Raw genomic sequence first — 13,746 nt, 5'->3', positions numbered from 1 at the left:
AAGTTCATTGTAAAAATGCCACAGTTTAAAGGATAAATAGGGAGGTACCTGTATACAATCACTTACATAAGGTCTTTTCCATTCAATTCTATATGGCAAAGTCCGACTGTAATAAATAGAAGAGTCTTTAGCAGGAAAATCAGGGTCTTCATACAAAATTCTCCTCCTCAAACACTCAGACCGAATGTTATCAAAATTGCTTTTCCCACGATGATGCTTGCTATGAGTTTCTGTCTCTCTGTTAAAGGGACGAGACACACCAACCTTATTAACTTTGTCAAAAGGGCTCCCATTCTGATACTGATGTGGTAAATTTTTAGGCGGTTCGTTGGCATAAGTTGGCTTGTCGTCTACTAGTACTTTTGAGTTATCAAACTTTTTTATAGGTCTACTATACACAGCCCTACTAGAGGATGCAAAAGCCATGATGTGTTGATTGCTACGTCATATTTTAAATATTTAAAACTCATCGACAGATGCACTATGCATGAAAACATTTCTTTTCAGGTAAATGATGTTTGTTGACATTTTTCACATGCATTTCCTCCGGATGTTGTATTCGAAATGGTGTTTCCTACTTAACAAGAAAGAGGTAATCTGATTGGCTTTCCATGCGAGGGAGGCGTGTCGTGTTAAGAGGTAACGAAGGGGTTTAATTCACATAAAACTAAGATATTTTAATAATACCGAATCTTCAAAGTTTCTAACCCTCATTATCTTGTGGCAGTGCAAATTCCCCCGACCATCATCTCAAATGACCTCTATTATGACAGGACCTACCTATTGTATTTATTGTGAACTTGATCTCGTCCTGAATATGCATGAAATATTTGCCACTGGACGTTAAGCAACCAACAATCAATCAAAGTTTCTAACTGAACGAAATATCATTGAAAATTTTTTAATTTATAAAAAATATGATTTGCTTATAAACATTCCTTTTTGTTCGACTGTCTACTGTACTATATTTTCTTCTTGATTACATGATTTGCAAAGAAAATGAATCATTATCTTATTTATATATCTTATATATTTTATGAGGTATCTTATATAGTTAATGAGATATCTTATATAAAATACCTTATCTACAGTTTTCTTTATAAGATATCTTATAAATTATATGAGGTATCTAATAAACTATATAAAATATCTCACGAACTATAAAAGATATCTTATAAACTATATGAGATATCTTACATAAAGTATATTATCTAAAAAAAGATTTATAAGATATCTTATGAACTTAAGGATATCTTATATGAGATATCTGATGAAAACAGTTTGAATTAGATATCTTATATATTATATGAGATATCTTAAATAGTTAATAAGATATCTTTAATATTAAATGATATATCTCATATAGTTTATAATATATCTTATAGAGTTTATAATATATTTTTTATAGTTCATAATATATCTCACAAGATATCTTACAAACTATATGAGATATCTTATAAACTATATAAGATATCGCATATAATTTGTAAGATATCTCATATAATTTGTGAGATATATTATGAACTATAAAAAATATATTATAAACTTTATAAGATATATAAACTATATAAGATATCTTATAAAGTATGTAAGATATATTATATAAAAAATCATTTCATATACTTTATAAGATATCTTATAAACTATATGAGATAGCTTATATGATCTATAAGATATCTCATATAATATATTAGACATCGTATTAAAATTAAATTATATAAGATATCTTATATATCATATTAGATATCTTGAAATTCGAAAAGATAGTAAAACGACTTGCCATACAAATGACACAGAAATTAACAGCTAAAGGTCACCGTACGTCATTCAACAATGAGCAAAGCCTATACCGCATATAGTCAGCTTTAAAAGACCCCGAAATCACAAATGTATAACAATCCAAACGAGAAAACTGACGGCCTAATAAATGAACGAAAAACAAAATTTATCACATAAACAAACGACAACCGCTGAATTACAGGCTCCTGACTTAGGTCAGGCACATACATACAGAATGGGGCGGGGTTAAACGTGTTAGCGGGATCCACCTTCCCCTAACCTTGGACAGTGGTGTAATAGTATAACATAAGAAAGAACTATAAAAAATCAGTTGAACAAGGCTTAACTCATCAGAATGATTCAAATAGAAATACATACGTTAAAAACATGTGGACGTGACCGGGTACATGTACACCCCAACAACAAAAACACTAAGTACAGATCTGAGACGTAGCAGTAATGATCGAACAACAAAACAGATCTGAAGCTTAAGAAAGTACTCGATTGTCATAATTGCTGACACTGGAATCAGAATAAAATATAATTTGACATTCTGCTTTAGAAGAACTTGGTTGAAACTGTAAAAGTAGATGTAAGTGCATGGTGTTAACGACATTTCGACACTACAAACATATTCTGAAGTAAACAATTGACATGAACTGATAAGGGCATCTTTGTCCTCTAGTTCAAGGTGGATACTTTTTGCATTGGCTATTATACCTCACATCTCATTATTCTGTTTCTAAGTCGATGTACTAGTTTATTCTTTTAACATTTCCATTCAAAATTTTAGTATCAAATAAAGGACATCTTGGGGAAATAATTTCTATTTTATGATGTGCAATGATTACATATAAGACAAATATCGACCAAAGACCAAAATGGCGTGGATGAAACCTGTTATAAGTCACCAACAGTAAATAAAACAAATGACATATAGTCAGCTGTAAAAAGCCCAAATATAACGAAACGCGAAACAAATCTATTTCAAACATATTAACACAACTCGTTGATTGATTGATTGATTTTTGGTGTTTTGACGCCACTTTTAAGCACCACATTTAGGCTATTTCATTGTAGCCAGTTTTTACTGGTGGAGGAAGCCGTAGTGCCCGGAGAAAACCACCGACCTTCGATAGGAAAACTGACAGTCCTAGTCAATTAAGATTGGAATTAAGTGCACCCGCACGAGCGGGGATCGAACTCACAACCTCAGTGTTGACTGGCTAGTGATTACAGTAGTAACTCTTAGACCACTCGGCCACCGAGGCCCCCTAAAACAACCCGTTAATAATTGATATCAAGCAGATACAATGCAAGAGGGGCAACTCTAATTACCCTATGCAAAGTTCATGTAATTAATGAAACAAACAAATAAAATATTGATTTTTTTTATTTGTTTTATTGTCGCTGGTTATTTTTCGTTTGTTTGTTTGTTTTGTTTGTTTTTGTTTGTTTGTTTTTTTGGAGGGAGGGGGGTCGCAAAGATTCTTCTTTATGTTTACTGATTGAAGAGAAACGTTTAAAATGTGTATGTGGTGCTTTTTACAAAAAAAAATTCTTTCAAAGCTAAAGGTTATGAAACCCAAAGATGGATAAACATATAAGGAGAAGTAGTAGTTGTAGTTCAAACTTAGTAGTAGTAGTAGTAGTAGTTCAAACTTGTATATTTTCGAATCGATTAGTCTTCTAGTTGAATCAAGCAGCCATTAGCGACACAAGAGTTACATTAGGCTATTTTGAAGACATTTAAGAATAACGTTACTTACTATTATGAATAAATGCAATTTTCTAACTTTTCATATTTAGAATTATCTTTCTTCGTATGTTCAAAAAATGAGAGCGCCTTTGAAAGACAGAGGCGGTATAAATTTGGTATAGCTGGGACGAGAGAAGATGCACAGCATGGAATTTTTGTTGTTCGTCATAAACAAGAAGTTTGTTTGTATTCTTCCTTTGGAAAATGCTTTTCCCAACCAATTCAGATCTTTAAAATACGTTATTTTTAATGAAATATCTTTAGTTTATTTACTTTCAATATTAAAAGAAGTAGGTTCGATAAGGTCCTAAAATGAACACGACGTCTAAACTTGTCAGCAAATTAAAGTGAACACAATTTAGTTACACAATTTCTTACTGAATTAAAATAAAGTAAAAATAAATATCTCTATTTATCTTTCAAGTTTGTGTTCTACGCAATCTTCAATCATTTGTGCTTTCAAAAGTACCAGTAATGTATGTTGGTCAAATTTCAGATAGTTAGTGTCAAACGTTTTGAAAGAAGGAAACCCAATTGAAATTTTTAACAATTTTTTATCATGGTTTGATACCCCCAAAAATGCACACAACGCACACAATCGTCCGATTACCCATAAGACAACTATCCTCCAAAGGCCAAATGGCATAGACGAACGCAACTATAGGTTACTGTTCGGACGTCAACAATCAGTGAAACCTATATCGTAGTCAGTAATATAAAGCACCGATATCATGAAGAGAAACAGCAGACACAAAGTAAGGGGAACAACTCTGTTTACCTTGTGAACATTTTATATAACGAAACAAATGAATTATAAGCCATTGGAGCGTTTGTTTTGATTTTTTTTTATTTGGGGTGAGAAGTGCCGTTCTTTTTTGAAGTTTTTTTTTCTTGAGGAAGGTTACAAGATTACCTGTTTATATACCCCACTTTTGTGTGAAGAGTTTTGTATGATTCGTACCGTTCTTACTCGTATAATCGGCGTGCCTGGTTATGAACTATATTTTGTTTGCCTCTGTTGTATAGTGTTTTAACATAGATCCCATTGATAGTTTCTCTTTGTTACTTGTACATAAAGTATATTGTCTCTTTTTTTGTTATAGAACTGGTATTGTCATGTATTAGATTAAATGGTTGGATAATGTGATGGATGAGATAGTTTAGACAATCTCCCATACAGAGAGAGTTATCGTCCTTTCCTCCTTAATCTTGAGGAGGATAACTCTGTCTGTATGGGAGATTGTCTAATAGATGTTTTACTCTGCTGATACATACCATGCATGATTCGCTTTTACGAAACACAATCTAATCAAAATAAAGATCACTGATTTCGGTAAACAAAATATGACGGAAGTTACGATAGATTTATATTTGAAATAGATTGAATGAAACACATTTTTTTTAACATTGTGTTAGTTTATTTTCTTTTGCGTCAACATCTATTCTGATTTTTGTATACTTCACCCACTATTTAATTTTTCTAAAACACATGACCAGATCTGACACCAAAAGCCCTCAACGTTACACTGCGGTTTATTCTAAAAACATAGATGCCGTTGTCTGCTCTATGGTCGGTTTGTTGTCGTTTTGATACATTCCCCATTTCCATTCTCAATTTCATGCTGTCGATTTTCATACACACAACCTCAGCCCTGAATATACGAATACAGAAGTATTCTTTTGATTCGGTTCACATATTCCATTACAAAATAAGCTGTCGAGAGCTTTTTGCTGAATATAAACAATATTTAAACATTAAAACAGAGAGCATGCAGATAAGATATTTAAGCAACATACATATAAATACAGCACAGGCATATTAAAATACACGCAAAGCAATACCAAACTACAAATCTAAACATACTAAAACTGAGACATAGCGAAAAATAAAACAAAACAATTCAAGCACAACTATAATGAAGCAAAACCAACAACTACACATCCAAAATTAAAAGCAAAATGCAAAAGTTAAGCTTATCAGTGTAAATGTTGGCGCTATAACCAAAACATTATTCAAGAGAAACAGAACAACGACATTCCGATCCATTCCAGGGCTGTATAAGGCTCTTGCATTGTAAATAAATCTACTCTTTCCCTTAACCCTTAATTCTCTCCGGGTCAGATGTCACATAAGGCCTCCACGCTGCCATTCCACCCTTTTCTATCTTTTGCCACTGTTCTTGCTACGCTTCATATTGTCCATCCTTGTTGGTTACTTCCTTTCTCTGTTGCTCTTCTCCATTTAGTTTTCGGCCTTCCTCTGGTTCTTTTCCCTTCCGGTGCCCATTGTAGTGCAGCATAACTGTTGTCTTATTCACGCCTCAATATGTGTCATATCCATGTCCACCTTCTCATACTTATTTCACAACTGATGTTTCTGGTGTTAGCAATTTCGTTTACTGTTTTGTTTAATGTTTTACTTTGCCATCTGAATTTTAGGATTTTTCTTAGGCATTGGTGTTGTATAGTATTCAGTTAACTGTTTCTTTTCTTCGACGTTTGTGAGTTTCCATGTTTCACATTCATACAATTATACAGGTGTATTCTTGTTTTTCGGCCAATTCCTCTTGTATACCATATATTTCTTAAGACGAATGAATGTCCCTGTTGCTGTCTGTATTCTGTTCTTGGTGTCGCTACTTCCTCCTCCCTCTTTGTCCATGACTGCCCCCAGTTAGGTGAACGAACTTGTCTGCATCTTCTACTTTCTCGTTTTATAGTGTTATCAGTTCTTTACTTTTTGTTTGTTTGTATCTCTGAATTTTACACTTTTTGGGGGTTAAGTTTCATTCCAACGACGGATGCCACTTGTGAAGCAGGATCTGTAACCCTCTCGAAGCACCTGAGATCACCCATAGTTTTTGGTGGGGTTCGTGTTGCTTATTCTTTAGTTTTCTATGTTGTGCCATGTGTACTATTGTTTGTCTGTTTGTCTTTTTCATTTTTAGCCATGCGTTGTCAGTTTACTTTCGATTTATGAGTTTGGCTGTCACTCTGGTCCCTCTTTTTCAGCTTCTGTTGTAAATTTCTGCGTTTTCTCGTCAAGGTCGTTAAGTTTTGAGGAAAGAAGCGCGATGTCGTCAGCTAATTCAAAATCTTCTAGAACAGTATTAAAGTTCCATCTTACCCCTCTGGCTTTGTCTGCAGTTGTTTTTTCGCATGATCCAGTCTATATTTTGAGGGGTTAGAATCCACGTTCTACCATTCTGAAGTTTCTCCCTGATCGATAACGGAACACTAAATTCCATGTATATATTCCTTTTATGGTTCTTATGATCTTGCTTGGTATTCCATAGCTCTTAATGATCTTCCATAGACTCTCTCGGTGGACTGAGTCAAATGCTTTTTCAAAGTCTATAAAAAGCTTGATTAAATTCATTTGTTTCCCTAAGTATGTTTTGAAGGATAAAAAATCTGTTCAGTTGTTCCTCTGTTTGATATAAATCCTGCCTGTTCATTCCTTAATCTTTTGTCTATTCCTTCTTTTATTCTTTCTATCAGCATTCTGCAGAATACTTACTGAGAACAGGTACAAGAGTCACTCCTCGTCAATTGTTACAATCTGTCATATCTCCCCTCTTAAAGATCTTATAAGCATTCTGCAGAATAATTACTGAGAACAGGTAAAAGAGTCACTCCCCGCCTAACTTCAGTTACTGTCCATTCTCCTAATTCAATCTCGTCTATTATATTTTCAGCCAGATCTACATCTTCCTCTGAAATTGGATGAAGGTCTTGCCTATTTAAAACTTCACTGAGATGTTCTACCCATCTATTCAGTATATAGTTCCTTTCACTTTTCAATTCTCCTTCTTTACTTTTTACTCCTGTGTGTTGCCTCTTTCTTTCACATGTTAGGATTTTAGTGATATTATTTTTTAGATTGTTTATGTCACATCTCTCCCTCTTGCTTTTGTTCTCGTCACTTTTATTTCGTGTCAGTTTGATTCCAATCTTTGACCTTACTTTGGTCACTATTCACATCTGCTCCTCTCATTACTCTTTTATCTAATATTGATGGCCTCATATCCCCACGTACCATTATATGATCTATCTGATTTGTTGTTTTTTCATCAGGGGATTTCTATGTTGCTTTGTGTATTTCTTTGTATGGGAATATAGAGAGAGAGCCTGTTATAAAGAAGCCGTTGATTTGAGAGAAATTGCATAATAATTTCCCATTTACATTAATTGTCCTATATCCTTGTTTTCCTAACACCTCTTGCATATGGCTGTTGTCTCAGTACCCTTACACTTATCCTTATTTAATACATGCAAATATAGCAGTTCACCTTTATTGTAATATAGGTATATAGGCATTTTTTTTACGAAACAGAGGACATTGACAAAAAAAGTTGCCACATAATCATTACAAAATCACACCAAGCTGACGTACAACACAGCAACTTAGAAATATAGCAATTCACCTTTATTGTAGTATAGGTATATAGGCATTTTTTTTACGAAACAGAGGACATTGACAAAAAAAGTTGCCACATAATCATTACAAAATCACACCAAGCTGACGTACAACACAGCAACTTAGCTAAATAGGAAACAGTGTAATATATTTGCAAGCTAGATTTAAATATATTACATTTTTTAAATCAATATATAATTATAGTCCAATTCTTTTAAACCTTACTGTTTTTTCAATACACCTACAAACAAGTACTATGATAAGATTTCTTCAATTATTAAAAGAAAGCATAGAAACGAGTTTGTTTTTCATTTAGTCAATAAACAGAATTCGTTTTATTTTTCAATTAAATACATAGGTTAATTCAATAACAGAAAAAAATGTACCTGACGGTAAAGAATTAAGAAAAGACTTTAGAAAACCTATATACGTGCAATTAAGTCAAGGTCGGGAGTTTAAATGGCTAAACTCTTTTTTTTTCGCCGTTACATTTCTTAACCTCAAAATACATGTTTGATAGTCGGTGACATGTGAAAGAATTTGGAAAACCCCACCACCCACAAACGTTTTGCATTAGTACACGAGTTGCAATAACCTAGATTATACCATATATAGGTATAGATCAGATAGTCAAACCTTATTTGGGTAAAGTTTAACAAGATAAATTTAGTTTCTGGAGAAAATCTTTTGAAATAAACTACATAATTGTTAAATAAGTGGTAACTCGATGCTTAATTTATTTTTTATAATGGCTTACAAACCGTATACATATTAAACATGTTAAACACAATTATATGCACATTTACCAACCAAAACATTGCATACATCACAAATTCTGATAAATATCTGCGTCATGTTTGCTGATTTTTCAACGTATTGATTTATAACAGTATATAACTTTAATAATTTAAAAATATGTATAAATTATTTTTTAAACACGCACTTTCTCATATACACAATTCACAAACAATTTGAACAACAAGCAAACGAATAGCAACACAAATTTTCTTATTCAAATCACAACAATCAATATTTTCTACAAAGTCGTTTGGATGCCCGGACAAACAAGTAAGTGATCATTTAAAAGTTTTAAAAGCGTCTCTTTTTCTTCCCGCAAACTCTTAATTTCAGCAGTCTTTACATCATTATCACGTTCAAGATCTTGGATCTGTAAATAAAAAGATGCATTAATGATGATTTTGTGTTGTAAGATTTGAAGAGCTGTGTTGTAATTTTTGAAGAGGCGAAGGGATGCTTATTTTGATGATCATGTGCTGAAGTAGCAGAGGAGATGTAGTTTTGATACTCATGTGTTGTCCGGTTACGAATGGTTCCTCATATTTACTCTATGCTCATGAATGCTTAACACCAGAGAGCAAAGAGACATTGCACATGGTTTCATTTTGCCCATAAATTTAGTTATGATTTCTTGTTTGTTCGTTTTTTGTTATCTGTTATTGCTGCTTTTTTATTCTGTCCGATTATCACGATATTCAGTCAGATTTCATACTTTCGTGTCTCAAAAATCGTTTCTATGTGGATGAGTTTTTAGTGTTTTCTGTGAAAATAGTTGTTTGTATTGGTGTAAATTTATTATGATTCTTTAAAAGTTGTTTTTGTTTGATTTTATTTGTGTTGTGTTTTCTCTGATTTTGCAGTGATGAGATTTTATGAAAAATGTTCTAATATTTTGTACCTATTTTTGCGATTATTTTTAGTTCCATTTTCATTTTCCTTAGTTCATGCAACCTTTGCTTACAAGTGTACATATCATGCATAGGTATGCACGTAAAGCATCCAGATTTCCCCCAAAATATAGCATATTTCAATCGAACCAATTTACCTCGGAGAGTGTTTTCTTATTTTGTTTCCGTCTCTTGCGAAACCTCCTGGCCGCCATTCTATTTTGTTCTCGTCTTCTTACAATTTTGTTCTGTTCATCTTCTGTAAGCTTTAAAATTAAAAGTACATTTGACCAATATAATAAGTTCGAAATTTTACCGCATTTAGTACAGCTCAAAACCGGGTGCACAACTTATCTTTCTTCGAATACCTAAAACCAAATCTTGCGAAATAAGGGTTGAGACAGTTTTAAACCCACTTGTTTGTATACTAATAACAACGGAACCACTCCCTTTTAAATTTGTTGAGTCCGTAACTTACATTGCATGAAAAGGAAAACGTTATGGAATATTTGTACACAAAATAACAAAAGTTCATATGGTTTCTTTTCAACTATTTGCCAGAATTCGCGTTTATCTAATTTTTTTATTTGCTTTTTTTTTATTTGACCTAAAGACGGTTTTGAACTGGCAGTATATAAAATGGGATATATCTTATAGAAAGATCAGCGCATGTTGTATATCGAACATTGAGCAATAACCCACATGTACATGCATATGCATACACAACACACTTGGCTATTGAAATGTGATTGAAAAAAGTGCAAAACAAAGGCTTGTCATTATGGTGATACCTCTAAACGTATACTCTTTATAAAAGCTATACATGTATATTTTATTGCTGGATTGATCGGGGTTTGTCATATCTAAACATAGCAATCATGTAAATGTAGGAACTTACATGTCACAACATGTCCAAACTTGCGAAAAAAACAACCAGTAAAATATTATTTCCGTTCAAACCTAGTTTGTTTTATATTATACTCTATATGTATGGTTTACTTTATACTATACTGTATACGCATAATTATATCGTCCCTTTGATTGGAATTACGTAAAGTGCACAACAGTAGTGTACCGATGTTCGAAATTCACAAATCGATTCAGAAAAAAACCCAAATCCGAGTTACAAACTAAAACTGAGGGAAACAATCAAATAAAAGAGGAGAACTACGACATAACTGAAACACAACACTAAAATGTAACACACAGAAATGAACTATGATATAACAATGGCCATTTTCCTGACTTGGTATAAAACATTTTAAGAAAAAAAAAATGGTCGGTTGAACCTGTTTAAAAAGTTAAAGGCAGTATCTTTTTTGAAAAAAAAATATTTTACGACTTAATTGCATTTCAAAACTCACTAGCCAACAAAAGAAAAACAATCTTACTTAACTTAACATGCATACCGTTTGATGCCAATTTACTTTATTCTAGTTGAATATTTTATCTCGAGCAAATTTCATGTTAGTATATAATGTTTTTAATTTGAATTAGACTAAATTGAAATTTACATATGTGACTAGTCACTAAGTGAACAATCAAATATATTGACATTAATATATTATTTTTTTTTGCTTTTTACGTTGTTTTTAATTTTCTTTAGACCAACAAAAAGACATTTTAGTCAGCGGGTATAGACTAAGAAAATACTTTGTTAAAAAAAAGTTACTAAAAATTATAATTCTACCTGGTACTTGACTTCGGCAGAAAAGTCTACTTTGAGTTCGTCTTGTCCTTTTGCAAGTCTTCTTGTTTGTATTGTACATTTCAATTCTTCCTTGACCAGATGCGACAGATCTCCTGTTTCAAATGCTGCTAGGGATTCATCAAGGACATTGTTACATTTGGATTTTGAGAAAATGTCATATAGAGCCTCTTCAAGGTTGCATAGCTCGCCATTTTGAATTTGAAAGTCCAGCATATTTGTATGTTATGCTTTTTGAATGTAGACTGGAAATGAAAATTACAGACTAAGTACTCTATACGAAAAAATGAAATTTTTACCTGTGACAGGTATAGATATACATACATGCACAGAGAGGATAATGCCATATTTGAAATGTTTTTTGTGATATTTTTTTTACTGCAGTAGACAATTTTTTTTTTATAAATTATATAGAATGCATTGCATATTTCATCATTGGAACAGATTTAATAGAAATCTTAATTTTTATTTTCATAGTTATAAAAATATTAACAATAAATGAAACATAATAATGCTAAAACAAAATAGAGCATAGAATAGACAAAAACCCCGAAACATAAAACAAATAGTGACAAAAAAAAAACCCCAATTTTAATATTTATAACGATGAATTTTAACTTTTGATTACACGAAATTGTCAAAAAATATATATGGTTTTGTCCTGCAATTTTATATATTTTGCATTTTTAGACTTCAAGACAAAACATACCCATAGTATTTGAAAATGAAGGAAAAAAGAATATACTCTGAGTGTTTACTCAGAGTATATTCAAAAAATATTTCAACTACGAATGAGCAATCGCAAAATGTGAGGAGGCAAAATACACAATCAAACACGACAGAAAGCGAAAGCCAAAAACTGACCCCAGATGTCCCTGGAAACTAGGGAAATTTTCTGATCTATCATCAAATCATTTTTTTTTTTTACCCTTTCGAAAAATGTGTATACGAGAATTTAATTTGGGTTAGAAACATTTAAATGTTAAATCAAATTTAAACAAAACAACATTGAAAATTTATAAAAAAAAAAGGAATACTAGTAAACCCATTTGAAATATCTGTGAAGAATAACAAAGTGATAAAATGACAACAGCGCTTTTCTGACATTTTTTCTAATAATTCATAATTCTATATACTCTAAATAAATTCGGAGAGACACAATTAATTCATCAATAGTTAATAAACATGTATTATTGCACCTTGTTGTCTTGTAGTTTCTAAAAGAATGCTAATGAAACCAAAATCATTTTAATCTAAAGTTCGAGAACAAATTTAATAAGCAACGAAATTTAAAAGAGTTTTTCTTCATTCATACATGCCAACAAAACAGCATTTATAGATCCAAATAAACAAAAAACCACACATTGGAACCTAGAGCTAAAATTAAAAAAAAATGTCTATAACTTAAATTCAAAAAAAGATATATGTATACAACTTAATAAAAATATATATCACCTTCATTCCCAAATTTTGTTTATTCAATGTTTGAAAACATACATTAATTAAAACACACATGCATTTATTAGAATATGATATAAGTATCATTAAAATTTGCATTGAAATGATGACTTAGCATTTTCAATTAAATTGAGAATGGAAATGAGGAATGTGCCAAAGAGACAACAACCCGACCATTGAAAAAAACAACAGCAGAAGGTCACCAACAGGTCTTCAATGTAGCGAGAAATTCCCGCACCCGGAGGCGTCCTTCAGTTGGCCCCTAAACAAATATATACTAGTTCAGTGATAATGAACGCCATACTAATCTCCAAATTGTACACAAGAAACTAAAATTAAAATAATACAAGACTAACAAAGGCCAGAGGCTCCTATATATATTCCTTTGTTTACTCCCCAAAACATCGAAGTTTCAGTAGCAATGATCAACAGTAAATTTGTAATATCTCAATTTTGTATTGTAGAAAGAATGTATACAAGCGAAAGAGTAATTTTATATACGTGACTACTCTCCCGGATATACATATAGTTTACATAGTATATTGTATACTGAAGCAATTAATTATTTGGTAAACTTCCTAAAAGAAAATTTTCACAAATATACTCACTTAAATCGATAATGCATAAATGCACTGTATATATTTCCTGCATTTCACTGCATGTTTATGTTTGAATTATTTTATTCCGTTCAATCTTGTTATATCTAATATATATTTAGTTTACCTTGAGAAATTGGAAAAACCCACTATCCACTCCCATTTTAAATGTTTGGACATAGCTTATTGCTATAGTCGGCAAAACTGTTCATAAACAATACAAAGGAGAGATATGTTACAATGCTACTACGTAAACATGGTAAACTTGGCATGACAACAATCTTATAGACCAATAATTATTAGTTTAATACAGGAAACATGCCTTAATTGTATTTTCCACA

General features: G+C 31.9%; 1 protein-coding gene and 1 long non-coding RNA gene across 2 annotated transcripts in view; both read right to left on the bottom strand.

Moving 5' to 3' along the window:
- LOC143069648 (calpain-9-like) overlaps positions 1-568 on the bottom strand; it is a 45,692-nt gene extending 45,124 nt beyond the window's left edge. The window contains exon 1 of the mRNA XM_076244390.1: positions 67-568. Coding sequence (XP_076100505.1) covers positions 67-426 — 360 coding nt within the window. The 5' untranslated portion in view covers positions 427-568. The remainder of the gene's footprint in view (positions 1-66) is intronic.
- A 7,870-nt stretch (positions 569-8,438) lies between these two features.
- LOC143066687 (uncharacterized) lies at positions 8,439-13,496 on the bottom strand. The gene is made up of 4 exons (XR_012975742.1): positions 13,418-13,496; positions 11,334-11,596; positions 9,802-9,909; positions 8,439-9,126 (listed from the first exon to the last, which is right to left on the bottom strand). It is a non-coding gene; the product is annotated as an uncharacterized LOC143066687 (long non-coding RNA).
- Between the last annotated feature and the right edge of the window lie 250 nt (positions 13,497-13,746).

The sequence above is a fragment of the Mytilus galloprovincialis genome, chromosome 3 (genome assembly GCF_965363235.1).
Source record: "Mytilus galloprovincialis chromosome 3, xbMytGall1.hap1.1, whole genome shotgun sequence".
NCBI lineage: Eukaryota > Metazoa > Mollusca > Bivalvia > Mytilida > Mytilidae > Mytilus > Mytilus galloprovincialis.
Note: the sequence above shows the minus strand (reverse complement) of the source record. Positions and strands in the feature narration are given on the sequence as shown.